Source organism: Pseudophryne corroboree, chromosome 1 (assembly GCF_028390025.1).
Source record: "Pseudophryne corroboree isolate aPseCor3 chromosome 1, aPseCor3.hap2, whole genome shotgun sequence".
Taxonomy (NCBI): domain Eukaryota; kingdom Metazoa; phylum Chordata; class Amphibia; order Anura; family Myobatrachidae; genus Pseudophryne; species Pseudophryne corroboree.
This window is the reverse complement of record NC_086444.1, coordinates 304,465,699-304,478,785: the sequence shown is the minus strand read 5'-3', so window position 1 is coordinate 304,478,785 and position 13,087 is coordinate 304,465,699. Positions and strand designations below refer to the sequence as shown.

Genomic DNA, 13,087 nt, shown 5'->3' with positions numbered 1-13,087 from the left:
TATTCATGGAGACCCCGCGGGCGGCTGCCCACGAAGGTCTTACAATGCGCGTAAAGCGCGCTGAATTGGAAAACGGAGGTTCCCTAGTAACCGCCAAGAAGACTGTCTGATGATCAGATGTATCCAACTGTCCAGCATATGCTGGGGCCCCGGCTATTTAGTACGGGAGCATCGTCCAGAGCAAAGAAGAAAAAACACTTCATCGAATAGCCTGAGACCTCTGTAGAGAGAGTTGACGAGCCCTGACAACATTCAGAGAGGATTGAAAACCACTAGTGTCAGATTTATATGAAAAATGGACCTCCCCTCTGGAAGAAACGACCGCTGAGGCCGAAGCCGAGCCCGGGGAGTTGCCAATAGAGTACTCCCTGAACAAGAGGCCGAACTTACGGCCGCTAGGCTAATCTCATTTGGAAGAAAAGCGAAAAAGGCAGAGACCTAAAATTCCGGTCAGTGTGGTTTGAAGCGCAGCGGAGCAAAAAACCTCCCAGAGAAACCAAAGATGAATGGTAACTGGAAGAAGGGGGAAAAACCCCCTTTTATCTTCATTATGTTCCATAAAGTTTTCCCAAAGTGGCAAAAGCGAGAAGAGGTAATAGACTTCTGAAATCGGAGCCCAGTAGGCCTAACCGAACTAGGGAACTCCTCCCTTCTGAGGTCTCGTGAACAGTCACACGGGTAACCGAAACCAGTGTAAAATTGAACAAGGAGAAAAAAAAAAAAAAAAGGAGCCTGTTGAAGTAGACAGTCCCGTCGAGGTAGGAGCCAAGGCTCCTCTACTGACAACAGGCGTATCTGTATCTTCAAGTCATGCGTGGCCCAACCAGCGCCACCGAGAGGACTAGCACGCATAATCCCCTCCTGTGTTACTGAACATGAAGTAGAAATAGAAAAGGAGGCAGGATAGAATAACCAGAAAACTCCCCGGAGCCCTGAGGGCCTCCACGGCTACTGCCGTCCGAGAGTAATAAAGGGTTAAAGAGTCAGTCAGAACGCCCTGAGGTCGATCCGAAATCTCCGCCCACAGCGGACCAGCTGACAAAACTCCGGGGCATGTTCCCTCACCCAGGAGTCTGACCTGGTGGCTTGATCTGGAAACAAGATTGTTGTCCCCCGTTCCGAGAGGAATGGAGGCGACCACTCATTACGTCGCAACTTGACTGAAGAAATAGAGTCTCTGGTGCCGAGGAATGAAAAAACCTCTGACGGACCGTGTTGAGAAACGTCTATGCGGAGCATAAATTGGATCTGTGTCGAATCAGAAGCTCGTGGATCCTCCGGATATTCAGAAGCCACCTAATGTACAGAGTGGGATAGTAGCAGTAAATTGTCCCATTAGGGAACCAACGTCACCCACTGCCCTTGAAAAAGAGTTATTCTGTTATCTTCCTAAACTCTGTGGGAGCGGAAGAGAGAAGAGTAAAGGACTTACAGTGAAAATGAGAATCCTGTTAAGGGGGAATCTGAGAAAAGCCTGTCCAACGGAAATCAGTAAACAGGCATCTCTGAAGACAAGGGACACGTAAAACTCCCTTTCTTGTTTAAACTAGCAATCACAGACTAAAAGGATTGTAAGGCCAGAATAGGCCTGTCCGAGCCACTTGGCTTCGGAACGTGAAAAGAAAACAAAGGCCTGAGAACTGTCCTAATTCAAATGATATGTGTAAAACAGGGATCAACACCCTTTGCGGTTAGAAACCTATGGAGCGCAGCCTGCAGTATGACTCTCTTGTCATCGTAAATCAGCCGACCCATGCCGAGGGACTCCTGAGACGGTTGTAACCGCCCAAGCCTTCTCCCATCGACCTGCGCCTACCCTGGGACCCTGCAGGTGTAATGGGTGTATAGGATGACATAAAATCAGACTGGACTGAGGATGTTGAACCTCTGCTTCAGCCTTTTTACCCTGAGAACCCCTGGCGACGAAGATATCACCCGTGTGGAGTCAAAAACCTGAAAGGGCACGAAACAATCTAAAGGGAAGACCAGTAAAGGTCTGTCTTGGAGCTGGGGCAGTAGTAGGAGAAATCAAAGTGGACCTACCTCCATTGGTTCAAGAAATCCTGCAGAAAGTTCCTTCCCCAGAACCATCTGCCCCGTAGGATTTCATGTTTACTTGTCACTGTCGCAGCCCCAGAGGTCGTCGGGTTAAGACAGCCCAAGCGAAGATGCAGGGTCCGAGTCTGTAGACATGGAGACCTCCAAGGAACATAAAGCAGAATCGTGATTCTGACCTGTATCAAAGTATCAATTGATCCTGATGCGAAGCATCCTGTAACCTAGAGGACAATTGTTCCCCAACCTACCTGCTCCGGATACGGTAGAACCATGCTGCCGCATATGTCGATGGATCCCTGAGCAAGGTTGCCTCAGGAAAACGGCGGCTTGATGGACCGGCGATACACCGAGGTGTATACCCTAGAGAGGTTCTGATACCATCTCCTGCCATCTGTGGGGAAAAGATAGGAAAACAAACCCTGTTTGATACCTGATATTGTGTATTCGGGTGTCTGTCGGCCGCCTACCGGAGCCTGCCCAGCTCATCCGAAACTGAACCAGTCGCTGTCATTTTCGTCAATGGCGTGGAACCCTGATGGACTTGACGTGTCCTCCTCCTTTACCTGCAGTATCAGATGAACTGCTGTATTATGTACCTGTATATTCTGAGACACTGGTTCAGATCCACAGAAAACAGACATCAGTAATGCATGGAATGTTAGCAAAGTTTCTTTTTGGAAAGGTGTGTTTGGTCCCGCTGTGATTTGATCCTGTGACCTTGGAAACCAAAGTCCAAGGGCTTACCTGATGAGCTATTGTCTGGTTAATAGTGACATTACCTGCATCATTGATCAAACAGGGGTGTGCAGGTGCGTGGAGGGCGAAGCAGATGGCTCCGCCGCATACTTCACACCTAAGAGGGAATTCTTCGACTATCCCAGGAGAGACAAACGAAAGGAGAAAAGGTGGGTTAAATAAACAGAGCCCTACGTAAGGTCTGCACTATAATGTGTAGTGACCGATACGATTAAAATAAACTTTCTGGAGCAGCGGAGACCTGAACCAGCAACGCTGCGCTGTGGGACAGGAGTCTTAGCCCTAGGCTATAGGAGTTCTCCTTAAAGTTTTGTTTGGATTCAAACCCCTGTTCAGATACCCGCTACTAGCGTACTGAGCCGCAGCGCTATTTGTCTGATGCCTTACACGCATTCCACAATTACAAATAGCATTAGTAACTAGTGACAACAAGGAATAATAAAGGGAAGGCAACACCCCGCCCTGTATTTAGTGTACCGCTAATTAAGGTGCACCAGATGTTTCTCTGAGGTTCCGCTGGCTTTTCAAAATGGTGACCAGCCTGTGAGAAAGATGGGGGAAAATGTTATGTGCAAGATGTTGTTATTAGAAAACATTGCGGAAGTAGCCTACAGCACCTGGTATTCCCAGGCGGTCTCCCATCCAAGTACTAACCGGGCCTGACCCTGCTTAGTTTCCGAGATCAGACGAGATCGGGCGTGTTCAGGGTGGTGTGGCCGTAGGCTTTTATCCCCTATATCTGGTATTTTATGGATTTATCTATATACATACCTACACGCACTTAAATATATATATCTATATATATACATGCACAAACATAACTATATATGTATATATACACACACACCGTAGGTAAATAAATACTGCACAGTAGATCCTTTTAATTATTATTGAGCTGAGTCCCAGCTACTGTAATAGAGCAGGTTCCCTGATTTGCAAGTAGGAAAATGCTGGGTAGAGGACTCTACTGCAGGAGGAATGTATCTATATTTCAGCAGCCTGAAGTATCGAAAAGTTACAAATCCCAGAGCTGTTGCCTAGCGACGGGGAGACCTGGGAGCCCGCTGAGTAAAGCGGGTTAACTGTTAATATACCTGGGACTTTATTTGTATTTGTCTCTGAGTATGCAAGATTAGCCCACTGGGCTATAGGAGACACTGCAAATATGAAGCCAGGTCTGTGCAGGGAGGAAATGGCCGCCAGAGTGAAACTCCTCTGGGCTATGCGATAAAATCTATATAGTGGATAACTGGATTAGTGCTGAACCACTCTGACTATATCACATTCTCCTCAGCACCATGTGCATTAAACTCACATAAATGCCTATTACACTATAACAGTGGCCGGGGAGCGGAGAATGCTGAGCCCGCTGTACAGAGCAGGAGTTAGCTCCGCCCCCCGGCTATGGCGCCTTATTGCAAAACTAAGCGGGAAGCGAGCTGTACCCTCCGCTGGGCCTGCGAGTCACCGCCGGGGAGCGCTGAGCGCTGAGCCCGCTATACAGCGCTAGTAGAGCCCTGTATCTGCTAGCCGCCGCCGGGGAGTGTTGCGCTGAACAGAGCGCGAGTCGCCGCCTGGGAGCAGGGAGCGCTGAGCTCGCTCTACAGAGCGGGACTTAGCTCCGCCCCCTCCGTACAAGGCGCCAAATTTAAACATTGCTTTGCGCTCGAGCGGGATCCCTGTGCCGGCTCTGTGAGTCGCGCTGAGTGGGTGCGGGGGGTGCGGGGAGCTGGGGGAGCAGAGGGTTATCAGAATGACACACACCCGTTTTTCAGTCAGGGTTGTATAAACACATACTCAGCCTCCCCCAATCATCCTGTCTGTTTCTCCATGAGGAGGACAGGTAAGGATACAATAAAGTACATTACAGCCCCAGAGAGCCCTTCTGGAGTGGGTTGTACAACAATAAACAGATTGCTCTAAAAACATACATAGCCACCACAAATAAAGTATACTTCACTCACCACTGTGTTCTTGGTGGATCGGCCCCGACACACGCCGCACGCAGCGGCGTCCAGCCGGAATCTTCTGTGGTGGGGTGGTCCCGACACAAGCCGCACGCAGCGGTGTCCGACCATTTTTGATACTCACCGCTGCCATGCTGCCGGAATCTTCTGCTGGATGGAGTGGCCGCGACACGCGCCGCACGCAGCGGTGTCCGCCAACTCAGGAGAGCTCAGTGTCTCCCTCAGCCGGGGCCCATCCCTAGCCGCACGCAGCTGCGATGGGACCCCGCCGGCAGCTCCCACGGTGCAGACTGGCAGTGGCAGAGCTGCCAGTCTGTGAGTGTGTGTAAGAAAAATAAAATAATAAAGAAAAAAGAAGAAAATTCTTCAGCTAAACCCAAGTGAACCAGCTACCTCGGGCACTTAACTAAGACTGGCTTGGAGGGGAGATAGTAGGGGAGGAGCTAGCCACAGTGTGAGAATTTTTAAAGTGCCAGCTACCAATACCACCTACTATCTCCCCATTGTAACTACACTCCAGTGGCCCCTAGTGGATGAAGGAGAAATTTTGATTGCACCTCCAGTGTGTAGAATTTAATAACTACAAAAATGCAAAAGCCCTCACTCACTGGCAGACTCATCACTAATTCTCTTACTTCCCAATAGGTTAGGCAGATGAAACTTAACTTAGGTATTTTGCAGATGGGAAATAGGAAACTACGTAATTAAAATTTTAATAAACCTCCCCTAAGGGGATGAAAAGGGGATTGGCATGTCATTACAGATGCGTGGATTGCATTGCGTGAACGTTAACGCCCAAATGGACTATCAGATCAAAATTTGGATTGCAAGTCCAGTGTGTAGAATTTAATAAACTACAAAAATGGTCCTGTCACTTTTTACTGTATCTGGTACGGGTGCTCCTCCGGTAACGCCAAAAACCATGGATTAATATTTACTTACATTAATACGTCTCAAATTTACATTTCAATAGACTAACCAAATTTTTAACACTCATTTCTATTTACAACCGTAAAAATCTGAAATTCCTGTGTGAAGAACGCGTAGTACAGCTAGTATATACTAAATATAAGTGCCTGCTGAATAGAATTTGGTCTTCTTGGTGCTTTACGAAATATGCTCTGGAACAGGAGTCCTTTCCTTCCTGAACCACTTTTTTTGTTGTCCTGTATATATACCCACCACCTTGCTACCTTTTATTTATACACTTGATTGTATGTGATAAGTCCAACCTTCTTTGAGTCTTGTAATAAAACTATATTGTTATTATTCTGATATGTTTTTGACATGGATTATTTGTATACTATTATTACCAACTAATTGTGTGCTTCAACCTATTTTGTTTTCTTGCTTGTTTTTTTTTTTACGTATATAACCATTGAAAATATCTTTAATAAATATACCTAATAAAAACAATAATAAGTAAATAGACTTTAAACAAACCTGTGCTGACTCTGCACTTGCTAAACCTGCTGCTCAGGCATCAAAGTCCAACTTTAATGAAGAATAAATAAACAAATCGGGATCTCACTGCAGCTTGTTTTTTTTAATACACTGCTCAAATAATAAAGGGAACACTTAAACAACACAATGTAACTCCAAGTCAATCACACGTCATTGAAATCAAACTGTCCACTTAGGAAGCAACACTGATTGACAATCAATTTCACATGCTGTTGTGCAAATGGAATAGACAACAGGTGGGAATTATTGGCAATTAGCAAGACACCCCCAATAAAGGAGTTGATCTGCAGGTGGTGACCACAGACCACTTCTCAGCTCCTATGCTTTCTGGCTGATGTTTTGGTCACTTTTGAAAGCTGGCGGTGCTTTCACTCTAGTGGTAGCATGAGACGGAGTCTACAACCCACACAAGTGGCTCAGGTAGTGCAGCTCATCCAGGATGGCACATCAATGCGAGCTGTGGCAAGAAGGTTTGCTGTGTCTGTCAGCGTAGTGTCCAGAGCATGGAGGCGCTACCATGAGACAGGCCAATACATCAGGAGACGTGGAGGAGGACGTAGGAGGGCAACAACCCAGCAGCAGGACCGCTACCTTCGCCTTTGTGCAAGGAGGAACAGGAGGAGCACTGCCAGAGCCCTGCAAAATGACCTCCAGCAAGCCACAAATGTGCATGTGTCTACTCAAACGATCAGAAACAGACTCCATGAGGGTGGTATGAGGGCCCGACGTCCACAGGTGGGGGTTGTGCTTACAGCCCAACACCGTGCAGGATGTTTGGCATTTGCCAGAGAACACCAAGATTGGCAAATTCGCCACTGGCGCTCTGTGCTCTTCACAGATGAAAGCAGGTTCTCACTGAGCACGTGACAGACGTGACAGAGTCTGGAGACGCCAAGGAGAACGTTCTGCTGCCTGCAACATCCTCCAGCATGACCAGTTTGGTAGTGGGTCAGTAATGGTGTGGGGTGGCATTTCTTTGGGGGGCCGCACAGCCCTCCATGAGCTCGCCAGAGGTAGCCTGACTGCCATTAGGTACCGAGATGAGATCCTCAGACCCCTTGTGAGACCATATGCTGGTGCGGTTGGCCCTGGGTTCCTCCTAATGCAAGACAATGCTAGACCTCATGTGGCTGGAGTGTGTCAGCAGTTCCTGCAAGACGAAGGCATTGATGCTATGGACTGGCCCGCCCGTTCCCCAGACCTGAATCCAATTGAGCACATCTGGGACATCATGTCTCGCTCCATCCACCAACATTGCACCACAGACTGTCCAGGAGTTGGCAGATCCTTTAGTCCAGGTCTGGGAGGAGATCCCTCAGGAGACCATCCGCCACCTCATCAGGAGCATGCCCAGGCATTGTAGGGAGGTCATACAGGCACGTGGAGGCCGCACACCCTACTGAGCCTCATTTTGACTTGTTTTAAGGACATTACATCAAAGTTGGATCAGCCTGTAGTGTTTTTCCACTTTAATTTTGAGTGTGACTCCAAATCCAGACCTCCATGGGTTAATAAATTTGATTTCCATTGATAATTTTTGTGTGATTTTGTTGTCAGCACATTCAACTATGTAAAGAACAAAGTATTTAATAAGAATGTAATTCATTCAGATCTAGGATGTGTTATTTTAGTGTTCCCTTTATTTTTTTGAGCAGTGTGTATTTACCTGTGGTAAATAAGTATATTCATGGTTATAATAGTACTAACTAATTAGTGGATACATCTGACTAGACATAAGTCATTAGACAGGTATAAATTCTGTAGTGTACAGAGGGGAGTTATCAGTCTTGAGGAAGTCTCCGGTTGCTAGGAGACGAAACGCATTGACGCCCACCTTCTCTCACTTGGCTCTCCAGTTGGTGATACCCGCCAGACAGAACAGCTCACAGATTTTCACAGTCTCCGCATACTGCCGCATGATTCCCCCGCTATCCACCGGGTGAACCCTGCCTGACCTCCACTGTGAGGTCTAACATTTACCAGCTGCAGAGAGATCACTGGCGGCCACATACACTACCAGTGGTCAGCGCTTAGTGCAGTGTCTCTCAACGGAGCAACAGATATTCAGTGCTATTTAAGCTGTTATATGACAGCACACCTTCTACACTACGTGCAATGTACTGCTAAAAAGGACCCTGATTGCATCTAATACAGGAACCAGCACATGGGTAACTATTACAGACTGCATATTATCATATTGCACTAAATAAGACTGTGACCATCTACTGCGGGACATTTATATCATTACACACTGGGACGCCAGTGTTTTGAGTATCATTTATTTTTACCACCTGAAAGAGCCCAGACTAATCAGTTATGATTGCATTCTTTTTAAATTATTCTGTAAACTAATAGCTCTTACTAAAGAGTGACTAACAAGCTACTAATTGTGTGTTTATTGTATATGTTGTCTTTAACAGTTTTTTGATAAATTGATTTATTTATATTCAAGTCTCACTGAGTCTATGACAGACTGCACATTCTTAATTTACAAAGTGTTTAAGAGCACAGAGTAATCTCTTTTTATAAGCCAAGTGATTTTTCAGGCACCTGGGACTGGGCAGTGGGGTTAGAACATGACTCTAAACCAAGCCTGTAGTGATCCTCTTCAAATATGATTCCAGCACTTCACATATAGTATGAGTGACCCACAACCAACCCAATCTCCAATAATGATATAACAAGCTCCCTGTGTGTAATGACTGCAGTATCAGGGCAGTATTACCCAACAGGTAAACATACTGAAAGGCAGTCAGGAGGCCTAGTGAAGGTAGAACTTGGAAAACATGGCAGTCACATTACTGATGAGATAAAGGCTGTTTAATCCACATGAAGCTTGACTGGATATCACCAGAACAAGTAGACCATACCAAAATGTGTGTAAAATAAAAATATAATTAAATTTGATATTAGCATGCCTTTAAAAACGCAACACATTAGCATAGTTTTCAGAACAGTAGCTTTGACTGTAGTAGTTTTAAAATCAACTCATTTTCTTGTAGAGTACAAATTAATTTGTTTTCACCATCTGGAAAATGTAGAAATCCATATGCCATCCTGAAAGTAAGCGCCTCTGCTACGAATCTTGGCCTTTACATCACAGGTACACAGTTATGTTAACACGCTAGCATGTTTAAAGTTCTATTACCCAGATAATTAAAATGCTTTAACTAGCATCAGAATATAAGAACAGTGTCAGAATACTGGTGCCGACATGGGTTTAAGCACCTCCCTTCTTTCTCTATGTCCTCATAGTTTGATTTCCCCCCAAAAAGCTTTTGTGTACAAGCCATCATGAGCATATATGATCCCATTACTAAGATTGGTATTGGCAGTGATTTGGCATTCCCGCAGACCTGCTTGTCCTTGCACAATAATAGGAGGTGATAATAAAGTAGTGGAGGAAACAGCTATAACTCCTTTTAACTGGAAATCCCTTTTTCAAACATGTTACTTACAAGAACTGCAGGGTATACTTACTTAATGCAAGGTATTATAGGGGTCTTTCTGAGTTGATCGCTAGCTGCCGTTGTTCGCTGCGTAGCGATCAGTTAAAAAAACGGCTAATCTGCGCATGCACCGCAATGTGCATGCGCGTCATATGGGTACGAAGTCCATTGTGGTTTTGCACTGGTTCTAGCGACGATTCCAATCGCACAGCCGAACACAAGGAGATTGACAGAAAGAGGGCGTTTATGGGTGGCAACTGTTTTCTGGGAGTGTTTGGAAAAAAGCAGGCGTGGCCGGGCGTTTGCTGGGCGGGTATTTGACGTCATTACCGTGTCATTCATCGCAGTAATCATCGCACAGGATAAGTAACTACAGGGCTGGTCTTGTTTTGCACAAAATGTGTTTGTAAGCGCTCGGCTGCACAGGCGTTCGCACTCCTGCAAAGCGAAAATACACTCCCCCGTGGGCGGCGACTATGCGTTTGCACAGCTGCTAAAAACTGCTAGCGAGCGATCAACTTGGAATGACCCCCTATATCAGGGCACTGCACCAGATGCGTGCTCCCTCTGTCATGCAGCTTTAATTCAATCACCAGCACATGGCATTGTTTCTGGAAGTTACCATCAAGAATAACAGGCTTTTTACTGGCCCATGTCTTGTCGACTCCACTTGCATGCACTCTGTCAATTTTGCAAGGATGCAGTATACAACTACATGGCATTCTAAGTGGCAATTTAAAGCCAGGGCTGGGCGAGTTCTTACACAGGACCTGATAATTCAGCCACTATCATGTGGTCATGCTAATTATGAATTAATGTAAAGTCGAATCCCTTTGGACAGCCATGTATTTAATGTACAAACTTTAAGTCCCTCTTCTTACACGTATTTTAAATTGATCACCTTGTCCATTCCAGACTCACCGACACACACCTGCATGCAAGTTGCCTGATCACTTCTCATTTAGCTCATGAACACTTCCTAACTTTTACATTTATTACAAAACACATCCCTAACAACAGTTCAGACAGGCTACCGGATTCCTTTTTATGCACTTTGAGTCCCAATGGAAAGGGCTAAGTCACACTCTTGTGTTTTTTGGTCTGGATACTTAAGATTTGAAGACGTGAACAGCCCGCACCACATACTGCCGGCAGATTGGACACTCGCTCATTCTCTTGCCACATTTGGTGCATGTTACCATATGACCACACTCCAGGAGAACACAGTCGATAACCGCATCCATGCAGATGCGGCAAAGGTTGTCATCATTGCCGGTGAGCTGCAACCGATCTCTCCCTGCAAAAGAGAACGTGAGAAAATGAGAATCTGGTGTTCTTTATAGTAGAGAGGAGACCAGAGATTATACCGGGTACAGGTCAGAAAGGAAATTATAGATTCTGAAATGTATACAGGAATAGTAGGTGTTACACTATGGGGAGACTGATGGTCACCTAAGAAACATTAAATAATAAAAACTTTAACAATCTCTCATCATAAATCAGTTAAATGCCAATTAGAAAATGCACAGCCAACTAAAGGGAAAGGAAAGTGCTTTGAGGTGTTAGATCCTTCCTATCTGGATTTTGACTAGTGTAAACATTGACTAACCTGTATCTGGTTTGAATTCCACATTATCCACTGGGGGAAAAAAAAGATATATAAAATTAATACAAAATTACATAGGTACATAAAAAAACACACATACTTTATATGAAGATAGGTACAAAATCACATTGAAATAATACTGCATTTTTGTACAGAGCAGAATGTACAGTTACATCAACAAATCACAAGATATGAGGTGTGCAATCATACATACTGCACCTCCTGTTTAGAATAAAGAGAATGACATAAAACAAAAAAATAACACACTACAAATCCACAGTAAGGCATTTTATTCCCAACGTACAGGACTTCCGGTTCTCCTCATTCTCTCTGTATAGTCGGTTGACTTTCTCCACCAGTTCCCATTTCTCGCAACAGCCTGAGTAGTTGACAAAGTTCCGGGCTAGGATTTCCTTCAATTGCCGGATTGTTAGCAATTCTATTTCCTCCAGCGTCGATAGGTCAGACAATGATGCCCTTGCTCGCTTTCTTGATATGTCACTTGTCTTAAAAGAAAAAAAGGGGCTATTATAAAAGTATAAAAGGGCAATGAAAGTGTTTTGCTGGATCGAATTGGACAGCTGCAGAAACTTCTCCAATCAGCTGTACTGACAACCTGACAATGTAGTTCACTCTCAAACATATTCCTCATAACAGGGTAGGAGAAACATAAGAGGCAGCTATCACTTCTAGCAGTCTTGAGAAAATGTTAGCCTGAAGCACAAACTCTCTGCTTATATCAACAGAACAATTTGCTAAATTCAGCAATATGACTGTAAAATCGAATACACCTTATACAATCATATGTGCATAGTTCATAGTTAGGATATCTGTAATAACTATTTTTCTGAACACAGATAACAGGGGATGGTACGTTCAGAATACTGATGGATACTGGTATTTTAACCCTACCCAGGGCTGTTTCAACCATTTGGCAAGCCCCTGCTGCTGCTCGCTCTCTGAAGTCATCAATCGACTTCCCCTTCCTGTCCATAGTACTCTGCTCTCTGGGCGGAGTTAAGCAGCATGATGCGGCTGTGTTATGGCGTCATACATTGGGAGCACGCAATTAAAAGGGAGGACTCTCCAGGCTCCATTTTGGAGAGCAGTGAGTGCATGGGCAGCTGCAGCACAACATGGGCTCAGGAGGACCCAGACTCGGAGAGACCCCATAGAGAAGGCAGGCGGCTGCTGCAGACAGTGAGTGAATCAGCATTCATCTTACTCTCAGACTGGGTGTAATCTGGTATCCTGGGCTGGGAATTACTGTGTGGGGCATAATCTGGGTCCGGGGCTGGGCATTACTGCGTGGGGCATAATCTGGTGCAAAGTGCACTACTGTATTAATGTGAATGGCATAATATGGTGCAAGGGGAATTACGGTGCATGACATAATATGGTGACAGGGGCATAACTGTGGGGCAAAATATGGTGTCAGGGACATAATAGGATGTAAGGGGCACTATTATCGCAATGAGGCCACGCCCCTTTTCTGGCACGTACACAAATATTTCCTGATTACAATGCCAGGGGGGGGGGGGGAGGTTGTCACATTTTGTACGCACAGTGGGAGCCTAGAAACAGCCCTGACCCTTCCCCTAATCCACATCTCCCGCGGCCTAATCCTAACCGTCCACTCCTGCAGCCTAAACTGTAACGCTCTAACTGTCCGTCCCGCTCCCGGCCACCCCCCTGCAGCCTATCCCTAGCCCTTCTCCTAGTGCCTATTCCTAACACCAGTACTTAACAACGGGCTGCCGCTATTGGCATTTTGACTGTCTGGATCC

The 13,087-nt window shown here is 45.6% G+C and overlaps 1 protein-coding gene and 1 non-coding gene across 3 annotated transcripts in view; both read right to left on the bottom strand.

Moving 5' to 3' along the window:
* Positions 1-3,419: 3,419 nt before the first annotated feature.
* On the bottom strand, positions 3,420-3,538 carry LOC134934405 (5S ribosomal RNA). Its single transcript, XR_010179783.1, has one exon. It is a non-coding gene; the product is annotated as a 5S ribosomal RNA (ribosomal RNA).
* Positions 3,539-9,043: 5,505 nt separating this feature from the next.
* Positions 9,044-13,087, bottom strand: part of RNF34 (ring finger protein 34) — a 71,648-nt gene continuing 67,604 nt past the window's right edge. For both annotated transcript variants that reach the window (XM_063964428.1, XM_063964427.1), the window contains exons 5-7: positions 11,605-11,806; positions 11,304-11,333; positions 9,044-10,991 (exon numbers count right to left, since the gene is read on the bottom strand). In XM_063964428.1, coding sequence (XP_063820498.1) covers positions 10,804-10,991; positions 11,304-11,333; positions 11,605-11,806 — 420 coding nt within the window. In that variant the 3' untranslated portion in view covers positions 9,044-10,803. The remainder of the gene's footprint in view (positions 10,992-11,303; positions 11,334-11,604; positions 11,807-13,087) is intronic.